Below are 14,135 nucleotides of genomic sequence, written 5' to 3' on the forward strand. Positions count from 1 at the left end.
CTAGTTCTCTCTTTTCAGGATGTGATCTACTTCTCTGAGGGAGTGTCCTTGCTTAATGAGGGTGGATTTAAGTGCACTCAGGCGTGTATTGCGAACATTCTCTTCAGAGCAAAATTTGTGGTATTTAAGTGTCTGGCTGTAGATGACAGATTGCTCGCTGGTTGCTGGGTCTGTGGAAACAAGAGTGTTGATCTGTGGGTTTCTTCCATACACTCATTTGTAGGGTTCCAGAGGTAAAAGTAAGTGGCTGCGCCCCCTTGCACAGCTCTGGCAAGAGCTGGCTGAGCTGTGGAAAAAGCTAGCAACTGGCGATGCTGACAGCTGCTACAGATCTGGGGGAATGGTGGCATGGGGCTTGGCTCCCTCCTCCCTGGAAGGGGTGGGGCTAAGGGCAGAAGGAGCAAGGCCAAGGGTGGAAGGATCAGCCTTGGTCCGCCATGCGCGGAGCGGCAGCACAGTGCTCCATGGCATTTCAGTGGGGCCCACAGCTCTGGTTGTTGCTGCTGCTACTGCAGCAACGGCTGGAGCTCTAGGTCCCTCTACAATGCCCTGTGCAGGGGCAACTGCTCCTTCTCCTCCCCTCACTCATCAGCAGGCCTGCCAGCAAAGAGCTATTTAAAGAGCTGTCTGGGACCCAGGCTGTGATACAACCGTACTTACAAGAAATTTAAGTTCCTTTCTCCCGTTTCTGATGCTGACGTCTCGTTATGGCCTCTTGGGAGCATTCTAGAGAGAATATGATGGATGGAAAGTAGTGTTTGAAAATGCGGTGGAAATCTATGTGACACTTTAGATCTTCTGTCCAGACGCTAAAAACATCATTGATGTATCTCAAGTATACTGTTGATTTTGTGATGCATTTTTCGGAAATTCTTCCTTGACGTGGCTCATGAAGAGGCGGGGATATTGGGAGCCATCCAGGGCTCTTGTATGTATTTGAGATAGGCACCAATGCCATCATGGTGGGAGACATCGGTGTATAGGGAGCTGACATCCATGGTGGCAAGGACGGAATTTTGGGAGAGACTGTTAATGTGGCAGTGTAATGTTAACCGCGGCCAAGGGTAGTGCATAAGGTCCCATTTGTTGCCTTCAGGGTTTGAGGGTGGGATCTGACTAGCCCTGTCCAGGGTAATGGCAGTCACTCTACTAGCACCTGTCATAATTTTATATACCTCTATCATGTCCCCCCTCAGTCTCCTCTTGTACCCAGGACATAACAGGATCAGTGGTTCATGGATCATTACAACAATCTGTAACATACACATGCCTGCTGAAACCAATTCAAACACATCTGACTGGACACCAAATACTGGTTACTATGCAGATGGGGAGGTCCTGGGTCTTTAATCTGCACCAGCCCTGCCCTTCTGGGGCTGCCCCCTATCTGCAGGCAGGTCCCTTGTCAGACTACAGCAGCTTTGGTCCCAGACCCACAGAAGAGGGAGCCCAGATATGGTGGAAGGAAATGGAAAAGATCTATCAAGTGACATAGGGAGGGGGAAAGAGGAGTAAACCGCAGGGGCAGGGCCTTGGGGGGAAGAGTGGAAAAGAGAGTGGAGCCTCAGGGAAGAGACGGGACTTCGGGGGAAAATGTGAGCAGGGGTGTGGTCTCAGGAGTCCAGTTACCAGCAATTAAGAAGGTGGCAACCCTATAGTTGCCAGACTAAAGTAACTGAAATTTCTTCACAGCCAAGCATATACCTTTTGTCAAAAGGGGAAAGCAAACACAGTTTCTCATCCAGCAACAAACTCTGCATTCAGGCTGTCTTCCACTAAGTTCAGGGGTCAGGATGGTAGAGTGTATATGTACCTCCAGCATATACAGTCGGGTCTCAACATTCGCAAGGGTTCTGGGTTCAGAACGCTTGCAAATGTTGATTTTCGTTAATGTGTGTGGGTGTGGGGGAGGGGCGGAGAACTGGGAAGCGGCAGCCATGGGCACTCCCTGCCCTGGATCCCTGGGGAACCGAGGATGCTCGTGAATAACTGAATTCACGAATGTGGCACTTGCCAATAGCAAGATCCTACTGTATTCACATAAGCTATTACCAACACACTGTGAATATCAGTGCTTCAGCAGCTCTTGCTAATGTACGGTGCCCCTTTTACGACTTCTGTAAGAATAGCTCAAATGAAACAACACCCCAATTCAAAATGAACATTTTGACCTGCATCCTCAACTGCTATAAACTGGGATAGCTAATTTCAACAGCCTCCACAAATCTGTGCCTCTCCAATTTCACAGTAAAGACTGCTCATGAAGATATAAATGCAACTTAGGAGGGAATGCACAGAGAAAAATAATTATTAGACTCCTATGCAGTTGATAGGACACATACAAGAGCCTTCTACACCTTCAGAAAGCATGCTGACAATACCATGCTTCCATTATTTAGGGCTCTGAACAGAGCAGAAGAGAAGTATATAGATATTTCAGTAGCAGAGAACTATGAGGCTTCCCTGAGTTTATTTGACATAATGTTGTATGTAATGATTACAGATCCTCAAATCCTGTGGACTGTGAGACCAAATGGAATTAAACTGGAGTTCCTCATCTTGACTGGAAACATGCAGTTTCATTTGACTTGAATAATATTAGTGCCTGGACCAGCTCTAGTTTGGAATTTAAATCTCCTCCAGTATTTCCTTTTTCTCTACAACATCCCTCTTAATCCTGCAGTATCCCCTTTACAATCCATCTTTCTCTGTCCCACCAGAGGCCTCTACTATCTTACTGTTCACTCCAATCTTATTCACTATGAAATGTAGGATGTGCCAAACATATTGTATAGTGCCATTTATATTAAATTGCATGATCAATTTACAGAAAAAAATGTTTTAAAACTTGTGTTAAATACTTTTGCTGCACAGTCCACATAAAACTCATGAACCGACACAGTTCACATTTTGTTAGGAACTACAGGCTAAAACTCCCAAATCCACCATTCTCTTGTCTGGCAACATCCATGGTCCGACAGGACCACAGATCTTCCAGAACCAGAGAGTCACGGAGCTGGGAGGAGAAGGGTTGACCAGCGGCAGGAGCCCAGGGCAGGCCAGCCACAGATGGTTTGGTGGCAAAGAGGGGACAACAGCAGCAGGGAGCAGTGGCCAGAGGTTATAAGCTGGCAGCCCAGACCTGGGAGTCGTGGCTCATCGCTGGGACCAGGTGGGATGCTGTAGCCCCAGGAAGCCAGAGACAGGGCTGGGTGGAAAGCCAGGTCCCCGGGAAGCTGTGGCTGGGGGGCGTTGGCTGTGGCTGGGAGCTGGCAGAAGTGGGTGGAAAGCCGTGGTTGACAGTGGGGAGGGGAGTCTAGCAGCAGGGGCTGAGGCCAGCAGGGGAGCATAATTGACCTCCCCTGGTCCAGCACCACTCAGGTCCCAAGGGTGCCTGGCCAGGGAGGTTGAACCTTTAGAATCCTGCTAAATACCATAACGCTAATCAACAAATTTAAAAATGTTCACAAAACAAAATAATAATCTCTATCCTGTGGTTTCATATTATGGACCAATTCCTCAGCTTGTGTACAGTGGCATAGCTTCACTGAAGTCCATGGAGCTGTGCGGCTCCATCCCAGCTAAAGCACTGATCCAATAACTCAGCTAAGATTTATGCCCCTGATTCAGTAAGGCACTGAATATCATGCTTCATTTTAGGCTTATAAGCATGGGTGTAGTTTGGAGGCAGGCACAGGGGGTGTACTGTTCATCCCCAAACAGAGGCAGAGCATTTCATGTGGGGTCACCCGCCATTCCCTCTGTCCCCATTACTTCAAATGCTGAGCTGCCCTATGGGGCTCGCTTTGCTTGGCCTGCGTGGGAAGGGGGCTCCTTCCCACACTGTGCCTCCTTCTTCCCACCCTCACAGAGTCATAGGACTGGAAGGGACCTTGATGGACCTTCTCTGCAATTAAGACAGGACGACGTACCATCTAGGCCATGCCAGCAGGTGCTTGCCTAACATGCTCTTAAATTCTCCCATGATAGAGCTTCCACAGCCTCCTGAGGCAATTTGTTCCAGTGTTTAACCACCCTGACAATTAGGAAGTTTTTCCTTATGTCCAACCACAACCTCCCTTGCTGCAATTTAAGTCCATTGCTCCTTGTCCTATTATCAGAGGTTAAGGAGAATAATTTTTCTCCCCGGTCCTTGTAACAACCTTTTAGACATGTGAAAAATGTACCACCCTACTATCACACCCTACTTGTTTTTTACTCCTTATATACTTACCCAGGGACTTCCAACAAGTCCGTCTCTTGATTCCATCTTCACCTCAGTCCAGGTGTGTACATTTTTAATATACAAAGCAACACTTCCTCTTTCCCCCTGCCTAGCTCTCCTCAGCAAATTGTACCATTCTATACCAATATTCTAATTATGTATATTACCCCAACAAGTCTCTGTGATACCAGCTGCATCACAATTGTGTTTATTTACTAGCAATTTGAGTTCTCCTTGCTCATTCCCAATACTTCCCCCATTAGTATAGTGACATCTGAGATACTGATTTGATCCCCTCTCCCTCTGTTCTGTCTTGTTTCTCCATTATCCCTGCTTTACAGATCATGCTCCCATGAAATTCTACCCTTCTCTCAGCTGTCCATGTTTTTGGTGTACTTGTGGGCTTTGATCACCTGCCCATTGGACAGATCTCCCCATGCTTTATGGAAAAGGGGTTATGAATATCACTCAGATGTTTTGAACAAAATATGGCTCATAAAACCTACTGTCTTCTATGTTATCATCTGCTGGGTCTGTAAAACCTATTTTGTAGTCAAACTTATAATTAGTGTCTACATATTTGTGTTGCAGATGTTTGTCACTGTGAAGACCTCAACAGGAGGTATGGTTACCCTATTGAGAGAATATGGCTTGGAAGGAGATAGCAGTAGTTAGCAAACAAAGGACCTTATGAGGTGCCTAGCCACATCTGAGGAATTTGGTTAGAAACATGCAATCCAGCAGACAGGCAACAGTTGATTACCTAATAAGGACTTGTACAGGTAATCTGCTCATGTGGCAGTCTCCATCTTGGAGAACACTTTTACATAAATAAAACAATGGAATTCCCTCCACAGGGGAATGATATACAGAGGGTCCTGGGGTTCCCACATCTTTAGTCTTCAGTCTGCCTTGGAAATTGCCTGTCACACCCTAAGAAAGATAAAGAACTTTACTGAAGACCCAGCTCAAGATAAGATCATTTCTGACCTGAAGACTTCACCTGATATAGAAACAGCTATTCAGGGAAAAACTCACAAGAACAGAATTAGCTATGAGTTTTCTCTTTTGTTTGATTTGATAACTCCCTTTGATCTGCCTGTTTTATTAATAACCACCTAAATCCTACTGTTTTGCTTAAAAAAACTTTTGTTTACAATCGAGCCCAGTGTAAATTGTTATTACCTGGGGAGGACTCCCGTTGAGCACATCTCCCTTTCATTTATAGAGGAGGCTTACCTAATGGGCCCCCATGTGCAAATCTTTTGCACAGAGAGAGACATTTTAGATTATGGGGAGCGAAGGAGAAGGTAGGATAGAACAACTGTTCTCCCGTGCTCCAGGTCACTGCTCTGGTAGCTGGATACCACTTCTTTGGTCCTGTTGCCTGCCTGTTTCCTGTAGAATGTTTCCATCGGTTGGGGAGCATGGCAAGAGGGCAAGGTAGTGATACAAGAAGAAGTGGGGGAAAAGAGAAAGCATTGTAATGGGGTAGGGACAATGGGAAGACGAAGAGGGAAGCTATGGGGTAGGGACAGTGGAGAGAGGAAGGGGGATGGGGCAGAGAAGGGACAGAGGGGATAAGAAGTGGGATGGGACAAGGCAGGGACAGAGGGGAGAAGAAGAGCAGGAGCTACATGGAAGGAGGGAAGCAGGCCATGGGCACAAGACATCCCCTTGGCCCTAGAAGCACCAGAGCAGTAACACTGCTGCATCAGCAGGTGCTGCAGTGTCTGCCAGCAGGAGCTGGAACTCCCCCATTAAGCCAGCCCATCCCCTCCAGAACCAGCAGTCCAGGTACCCCTCTAAGTTGGGGGAGAGAGCCAGTGACTCAAGGGAACTGGCTTCAGTGTTCACACGTGTACATGTAGATGCACATGCTCTCCTCCCCAAATACAGCAGTCAAACTATGCCTATGCTTGTAAGTTCAACTGAAGACACAGGGATTACTCACTGGGATAAAATTAGGCACGTACTCAACTACCTTGCTGAGTCAGGGGATAATAGCAGGGTGCCTAAATGAGGTTCATCTGTATCTAAGGTTTCATTATTTTTTAAAATGCTGCTTGGATCCTGCCTATACATTTTCCAAAATATTACAATAATTTAGGTAGCATTCCATGAAATATAACAACTGAGACTAAATAACATTAGTCAACAAAAATTACATGATCCACAATGGGTGTCTCAGATATTTATGTGAATTATTGTTATACTATTCTATTGTACACTAGGCACGTTGAATTGAACCCTGGAAGATAACAACCAGCACGCTGATGCTCCCATAAGTGGAGACATAGCCTTAGTGAAGTCAGTAGGAGTTTAAAGAGATGGAAAAGGGTGAGTAAGAACTGCATAAGGGTTTTAGAATTTGCTCCCCCCTGTGTCACAAAAACAGAGACATGTGGGGATGCAGGAGAGGTCAAGAGTTCATCGACTTCATGCCTCCTGTGCTGAGGGACAGTAGGGCGGGGAAGGCGGATGGTATGGGGTAAGGACAGTGGGAAGAAGAAGGGGGGCAGTACTTGAGTACATCCCCTCTGTCCCTGCCCCTTCCTGTCCCCCTTCCTTCTCTCCACTGTCCCTTCCCTGTTCAGGGTTACAAAACCCTTCTGTGGCTTTTTATGAGAGTCTCTATATTAAACAACTCTGTTTAAAAACTTTCAGTCTGTCGAGAATGCAAGGGATGATGTCATTCCCTGTTCAGGAGTGGTCAAGTACTGATGCACTCATGAGCGAGGCAGTTCAAGCTTAAGAACACTTGACAGAGACGTAGTGTGTGTGGGTAAGGAGGCAGTGCAGCATTTGTCTCGACTCAGCCTTGCTCTGGGCAGTGTTTTCCCATCTTCCATTTTCACAATTACCAAAATGCAGACCAAAATAAAAGCACATTTGTCCCCTGTCCTTTACTCCACATAGAATGCACACGGGTCATGCCTTATGCCTCATCTCCCTGATGTGGTGGGAAATTGCATTTTATCTTGCAAGACACAAACAAGACACTAGTCATTGGGTTGCAGCATCAGCTAAATTTACCTTTAGGTCAGACACATCCCTGTAGCACTGTTCAGAACGGGTGTGGTCAGACAACTGCACGTTCCAGAAGCATGGAAGCTGGTAGACAAGGAACGGGTTCTGTTTGATGACTGCATTGAAGATATCCTAGCCGACAGAAACAGAAACACAAACAGGAGCATCATTTCAGCAGATGGATGATCAGTCGCATCTTTCCAAACTGAGTCTTTTCAGTCCTCTGTTCAGAGAGCAAGTGATAGGGAGAGTAAGGAGCTCTCACATTAAGCTGTCAGCACTGCAAAACTGGCTCCACAACTCTGCTTTGGTTAAAGGTGCAGGAATCTCCAGGGCTGACATATACGTTTGAACGAGAGGGAAAAAATACTCTTTTTTTCATGCAGAATGCTAGCAGAATGCAGCTCGGTTTTCCAAACAAGTGTTTTGCAATATGTGTTTTATACCACTGGCAAAAATTGTTTTTTCCCCACCTTGGAGAGTATTATGTGGTAGATGGTGGAACATGGTGAACTGCCTGTTCCTAAGTACAGCATTCATTTTCAATAAAAGAAAGAAGAGTGATCCTGACAGTTACTGCTCTTTTTGATGAGCTATCAGTATTATGCCATAAGCATTTCACTCAACGCATATGTAAGACAGGGCTACAAACCAGCTTACAGTTACATTAGAGTCATGTCATAAGTACATGTTCATAAAGACTATGGCGGGAAATGTCACGGACATTTAATTCTGACCCCATTAAGGTTAGTGGGAGTTTTGCCATTGACTTCAGTTGGACTAGGATAACACCTGTAATGTTTCTGAGATGTAAGTGCCACAGGGATGCAGGCAAGAAAAGTATCCAGAGACTGAAAAAATCAAAATCACCATTTCCCAAAATAAAAATGACAAAAGCAATAGAGAAAGAAACAGTTTGTCAAGCTTCAAAAGTCTGGAGTCGTTCAAAGGAAGAATTGAAGGCTAAAGTAAAGGCTATAAAAAAGAAAAAGTCTCCAACAGTGTTCCTTTAAAAAGTGCCTGTGCATCAGAGGTAAAAGTTTCAGTCTGTAAATAAGAGTCTCATGGATAAGTCGCTATCCCCCCACAATCAGAAATTACCCAGAATGATACAACGAGTTCTGCCTGTTTAAAACAATGTTGTGGGACACATACCAATCTATCATCTTCTCTCCTTCCCCATCTCCCATCCAAACAGCAATGTTTGTACCGGGTCTTCAAAACTGCCTGCCCAACCCACCTGGTCAGCCAATGAGGTTGACAGCATGCTCATTAACTCTCTTTCAGCTGTGAGTCTCCACATCTGCTCCCATTTCATCTTTCGCAACTTATCCAGAAGTAGCAGGATAACCCCTGAAAAGACAGTGCAAGACAGGGAAATAGAAGCCGTAATGTAACTTGCAAAGCAAGGACTCTCATACTTAAGAATTGCATCACTGCAGTGAAAAGAACATTTTGCAAAGGCGAGAGTTGGAAGCTGCCTCCATCTGCCAATCCATGGTTTTGATTGAAATCAGGATAAATATTTTCATGACACATTACTTACAGATAGAAACTAGACCTAATAAATGACAATTTCAAAGGAAAATGTATTACAATTATTATTATTAAAGTAGCCTTCTGTCACAGTAATGCCCAAAGGTTCCACCCAGGATTGTTACCTCATTGTGATGGGTGTCTTGCAAACACTATCAAATAAGAAAATGTCTGCCTCATAGAGCTTACAACCTCAAGAACAAGGTTCAACTGGGAGTAATAGAATACCGTGTGGTTGGGAAAGCTGCACACATTGAAACTCCCAAATCCTGCATTCTCTTGTCTAGCAACATCCATCATCTGGCAGGACCATGGATCTTGCAGGACCAGAGTCCCAGGGCTGGGAGGAGAAGGGACCAGCCAGACCAGTGGCAGGAGCCCAGGGCAGGGCCACCACAGCTGGTCTGGTGGCAAGGTGGGAGGAGAACCAGCAGCAGCTGCCAGGGAGCTACAGTGCGAGATCCTCGGCTCAGGCCGGGAGCAGTGGCCAGGGGTGGCTGGGCGGGAAGCCAGCCCAGGGAAGCCACGGCAGGGGCTGGATGGCAAGCCCTGGCCTGGTAGATGCAGCTCATCACTGGGGCCAGGTGGGAAGATGCAGCCCCAGAAAACCGTGGCCAGGGCTAGGCAGGAAGCTGCGGCTGGGTAGGAGTGGCTGGGGTGCCTGTGGGGGTAGAGAGTTGGGGAGCTGTAGGTGACAGTGGGGCGGGGGAGCCCCAGAGCAGCGGCTGGAACACCACCAGGGGGCAGAATTGACCATCCCTGGTCTGGAAAAAATCCCTTGATGGCTCAGGTCCCGATGGTCCTGGACCAGGGAGGTTGAACCTGTATTTGAAATGAAGAGGAAAAACTGAGAGCCAATGGACTAAAGCATTTGATTCCTTTAGATCAGAGATGGGCAATAAATGGCCCACAGGCTGGACACAGTTCACCAGGATTAGCCCTTGGAAGGCTGCTAGATGCTTTATTTACTTGCACGTCCACAGGTACAGCCACTCGCAGCTCCCTTTGGCCAAGGTTTGCCATTCCTGGCCAATGTGTGTTGTGGGAAGCATTGGCCCAGCCCTGATCTAGACTGAAAAATGGGACAGCGAGGCCCAAGGGTGGTGTTACAGCAGAGAGGGGATTAGGTGAAGAGCTGGGGGTGGGAGAAGGTGTTGTACATCCAGCATACCCATTATATTTCCACTGGAAGTAAGCCTGACTGCAGTATAACTGGTTTGGACGCCTGGATATTTCTGATAAACTGAACTGGTACATTTGGTCACATTAAAGTAATTATTTTCCAAGTCAGCTTTTCATTTCAAAGGGCTTAGATGGTAGTTTCCAAGTATGGAAAAAACGTGTCATTCAACAGTGATCTCCACTGCAATTGCTTCCCCCCTCCCCGGCAAGTGAAAAAGGGTGATAATGAGGGTTTATAAAAATAGATGCATCTATTATCAGTCAGATTCTGCCACTGTCACTCAGACTGAACAGAAGATTACTCCATAAAAAGTCCCATGGACTTCAGCGAGTTGACTTTATGATATATGTTTCCCCCTTTGGATGCCACCTGATGTGCTGAGGTACCACTGATCCTGCCTGTTGTGGCGTCCCAGGGCCCTTTTTTGGCTGGTCTTGTTGAGTCAAACTATTTAGCTACCTCCATCTTATGCACTGGTAGGGTCACATCCAACTGCAGAACCATACACTGAGATCAGCTCTGGGAATGTTCCACTTAAGGGACTTGCCCCACTGTGCAGGTGTCCACCTCCCTGGGCATGCAGACCCAAAATTGTATTATGAGCTCTGCCTTCTCCCTCAACGTGCAAGAAGGTGTGCTCTGACTCTTACACCCAAAACCCCATTATGACTTGTACAAACGGAGCTATATTATAAATAAGAAATAAGTTTATTAACTACAAAGAGTGGATTCTAAGTGATTAAAGAGATAGCAAACAGAAAAAGCAGATTACTAAGTAAATGAAAAAGAGCACACAAACTCAACTTGATTCACTTAAGAAATTGTCTACAAATAGTAATTCCTCACCTTAGATACTGTTGCACATAGGTTACACAAAGTCTTGAAAGGCAGCTGCGCTGGTCTGCAGCTTGAGGCCTTAGATATCATTACTCTCCAGCTATATGCCCTTCCAACTTGGGCCAAGCTCACCTCCCCACAGTACAGTTCTCATTTCCAGGTGTTTTTCCGCCTCTCTTTGAGTGGGAAGCCAGGAGTGAACACGATGATGTCACTCCCCTGCCTTATATGGCTTTTGCCTAGACAGGAACCATTTGTCTTCCAGTGGAAAAACTCCAGTGTTCCAAAAGGGGAGGGGAGGTATCCAATACCAAGAGTCTCAGACCCTTGTCTCTGCAGGGATGTGGGGACCATTGCTCGTAGGCTATCCACAGGAAGACTAAGCTCTTTCGCAGTCTACTGTGGTGGCTAAGGGGCCATCAGCTCTGTCTGTTTTTTTCATTTTTGCACATCAAAGGCTCGTTGTGGGTGACATCCAAAGTAGCACAATTAAAATACAGATACATAGTCAATACTTTGAACTTCAGAGGCAGAAATGATATAGAGGCATTCAAATTGGATAATCACTTCCAATAATTCATAATCATTCCAATGATATCTTACATAAGCCATCTTGCACAAAGTACATCTCAGTTGCCTTATATCCATGTCATAAGCACATGTTCACAAAGACTATGGTGGGAAATGCCACAGACATTTAATTCTCACCCCATTAAGGTCAGTGGGAATTTTGCCGTCGACTTTGGTTGGACTAGGACAACATCCCTAAAGTGAAACTGAGTGTAACTGTGGAAGAATTTGGGTCCACATATGCATTTTAATCACTCACAGACACCTTATGAATTCCTGAGTCCCAACAGTGAGCAGTTATTTATAAGAGCAGTCTCACTACTCCTATGAGGTTACCATTGCAAGTCAGAGGTGTCATAACCCAGCCCTCAAAGGGAGCCTATCACTGTGGCAATGAGCATTAAACAAGGAAAACTTGGGGAGAGAATAGATTCTTCAGACTGGAAAGTAAATTTAGCAGGAAAAAACAGATGGCCCAACATTCATTCTTCCTTGGTTGTTTGATTTCTGGATAAAATTATACTACTTGAGGATGCAGGAGAAACAATGTAGCTGGATTTAAGGAAAAAAAAACTTCAATACGTCTTGAAAACATTACATGAAAAAAGTTAATTTACATGGATTTAGATAAGAATGCTGTCACGAGAAATGAAAACTGTCTGAAGGACCGTAAACAAAGAGTGCTGATAAATGGCAATGTATCTAGTTGGTAAGAGTTGTCTGCTAGGATCAGTGACATGTTTTCATTGGTGTTCTGGAAGAGTGAGTAAACAGAATATTAATGACACTGTAAGCTATTCTGAACTGGAGGCCTTGTAAAAATTAGTACATCTAAATTAGGGGTGGCCAACCTGAGCATGAGAAGGAGACTGAATTTACCAGTGTACATTGCCAAAGAGCCACAGTACTATGTCAGCAGCCCCACATCAGCTCCCACCTCCTGTGGATCAGGGTTTCCCTCTACCTGCCTGTGCCTCCTCCCCACTGTGATCAGCTGTTTCACAGCATGCAGGAGGTACTAGAGGAGGAGGGAAGAAAGAGGATGTGGTAGGCTCAGAGGTGGGGGCAGGAAGGAATTACAGAATCATAGAACTGGAAGGAACCTCGAAATGTCATCAAGTCCTGCCCCCTGCACTCATGACAAGACCAAGCACCACCTAGACCTACTGTGTCCTACTAGTTCCGAAGTAGAAGACACTATAGCGGCTACTGCTACAGAAAACTAGCCACATTTTTCTGAAAATATATTTATTGTTCAAGCCAACTAGCCAAACTCACCTGGCCAAACAGCCACATTTGGCTAGTGATTGGTGTGTCGGACACCACGGATCTAGACTATAAGGGGTAGAGGGGAGGCACATGGGAAAGATGGCACCTGTAATTCCAGCCCCAGAGTTGGTACCTATGCAGGAGCCACATATTAACTTCTGAACAGCCACATGCAGCCCCAGAGCCAAAGGTTAGCCACACCAATCTAAATTATTACTAAGGGAAACTATCGCAACTTCCCTAAAATATTTTAAGAAAATTGCCAAACAGGGAAAAATTATTTGGGGGAGCCCAAGACGATATAAGTACTGGGAAGAAATTAAGAAAAAGGAAATAAATGTAGGCTGAACATTAAGAAAAACATCTTAGGAGATCTGCAATAGGGTATATCAACCTGACACTGATAACTCAAGAGATAATCCTGCTCACTTAACTCAGGAGGACCCACCCTTGCAATGCTGGTGGATACGCTCCAGCTGGAGACCAGGTATAAAGGCCTGCAGAGCAGATCAGTTTGGGCAGACGGAGAAGGGAGTGCCATGCTAGTTTTTGAGGAGAGACTGCCTAACACCCTAGGACACTGATGAGATGGATGACCCAGAGCTAGAGAGACATAGAGACTCAAGTAGGAAGTGACCTGGGAGAGTTTTATGGGGAACAGGAGACTTACCAGAACAGCTTGGTGTGTTTTGGTGGAAGCCCTGCCAACCTGGTGGCAGGCAAACCCACCAACAACAAATGTTTGGGTTAGGAACCTGGGAGACGGTGGAGCCAGGTCTCCCTACCCTGACCACCACCCCTTCCTGATGTGGTGAACCTTGCATCCCATGCTATGGACGCTTGCTGCTAGGCTGTGCTCCTCTGTAGCTGTGTCTACACGTGCACGCTACTTCGAAGTAGCGGCACTAACTTCGAAATAGCGCCCGTCGCGGCTACACGCGTCGGGCGCTATTTCGAAGTTAACTTCGATGTTAGGCGGCGAGACGTCGAAGTCCCTAACCTCATGAGGGGATCGGAATAGCGCAGAGTTCGACGTTCAACGTCGAAGTAGGGACCGTGTAGACGATCTGCGTCCCGCAACGTCGAAATTGCCGGGTCCTCCATGGCAGCCATCAGCTGGGGGGTTGAGAGATGCTCTCTCTCCAGCCCCTGCGGAGCTCTATGGTCACTGTGTGCAGCAGCCCTTAGCCCAGGGCTTCTGGCTGCTGCTGCGGCAGCTGGGGATCCATGCTGCAGGCACAGGGTCTGCAACCAGTTGTCGTCTCTGTGGATCTTGTGTTGTTTAGTACAACTGTGTCTGGGAGGGGCCCTTTAAGGGAGCGGCTTGCTGTTGAGTCCGCCCTGTGACCCTGTCTGCAGCTGTGCCTGGCACCCTTATTTCGATGTGTGCTACTTTGGCGTGTAGACGTTCCCTCGCAGCGCCTATTTCGATGTGGTGCCGCGCAACGTCGAAGTTGAACATCGACGTTGCCAGCCCTGGAGGAT

At 46.5% G+C, this 14,135-nt stretch overlaps 1 protein-coding gene across 3 annotated transcripts in view; it reads right to left on the minus strand.

Moving 5' to 3' along the window:
• Positions 1-14,135, minus strand: part of LARGE1 (LARGE xylosyl- and glucuronyltransferase 1) — a 458,979-nt gene that overhangs the window by 62,448 nt on the left and 382,396 nt on the right. For all 3 annotated transcript variants that reach the window (XM_075008156.1, XM_075008163.1, XM_075008172.1), the window contains 2 exons: positions 8,496-8,608; positions 7,262-7,387 (listed from right to left, as the gene is read on the minus strand). In XM_075008156.1, the coding sequence (XP_074864257.1) occupies positions 7,262-7,387; positions 8,496-8,608 (239 nt within the window). The remainder of the gene's footprint in view (positions 1-7,261; positions 7,388-8,495; positions 8,609-14,135) is intronic.

This window comes from Carettochelys insculpta, chromosome 1, assembly GCF_033958435.1.
Source record: "Carettochelys insculpta isolate YL-2023 chromosome 1, ASM3395843v1, whole genome shotgun sequence".
NCBI lineage: Eukaryota > Metazoa > Chordata > Testudines > Carettochelyidae > Carettochelys > Carettochelys insculpta.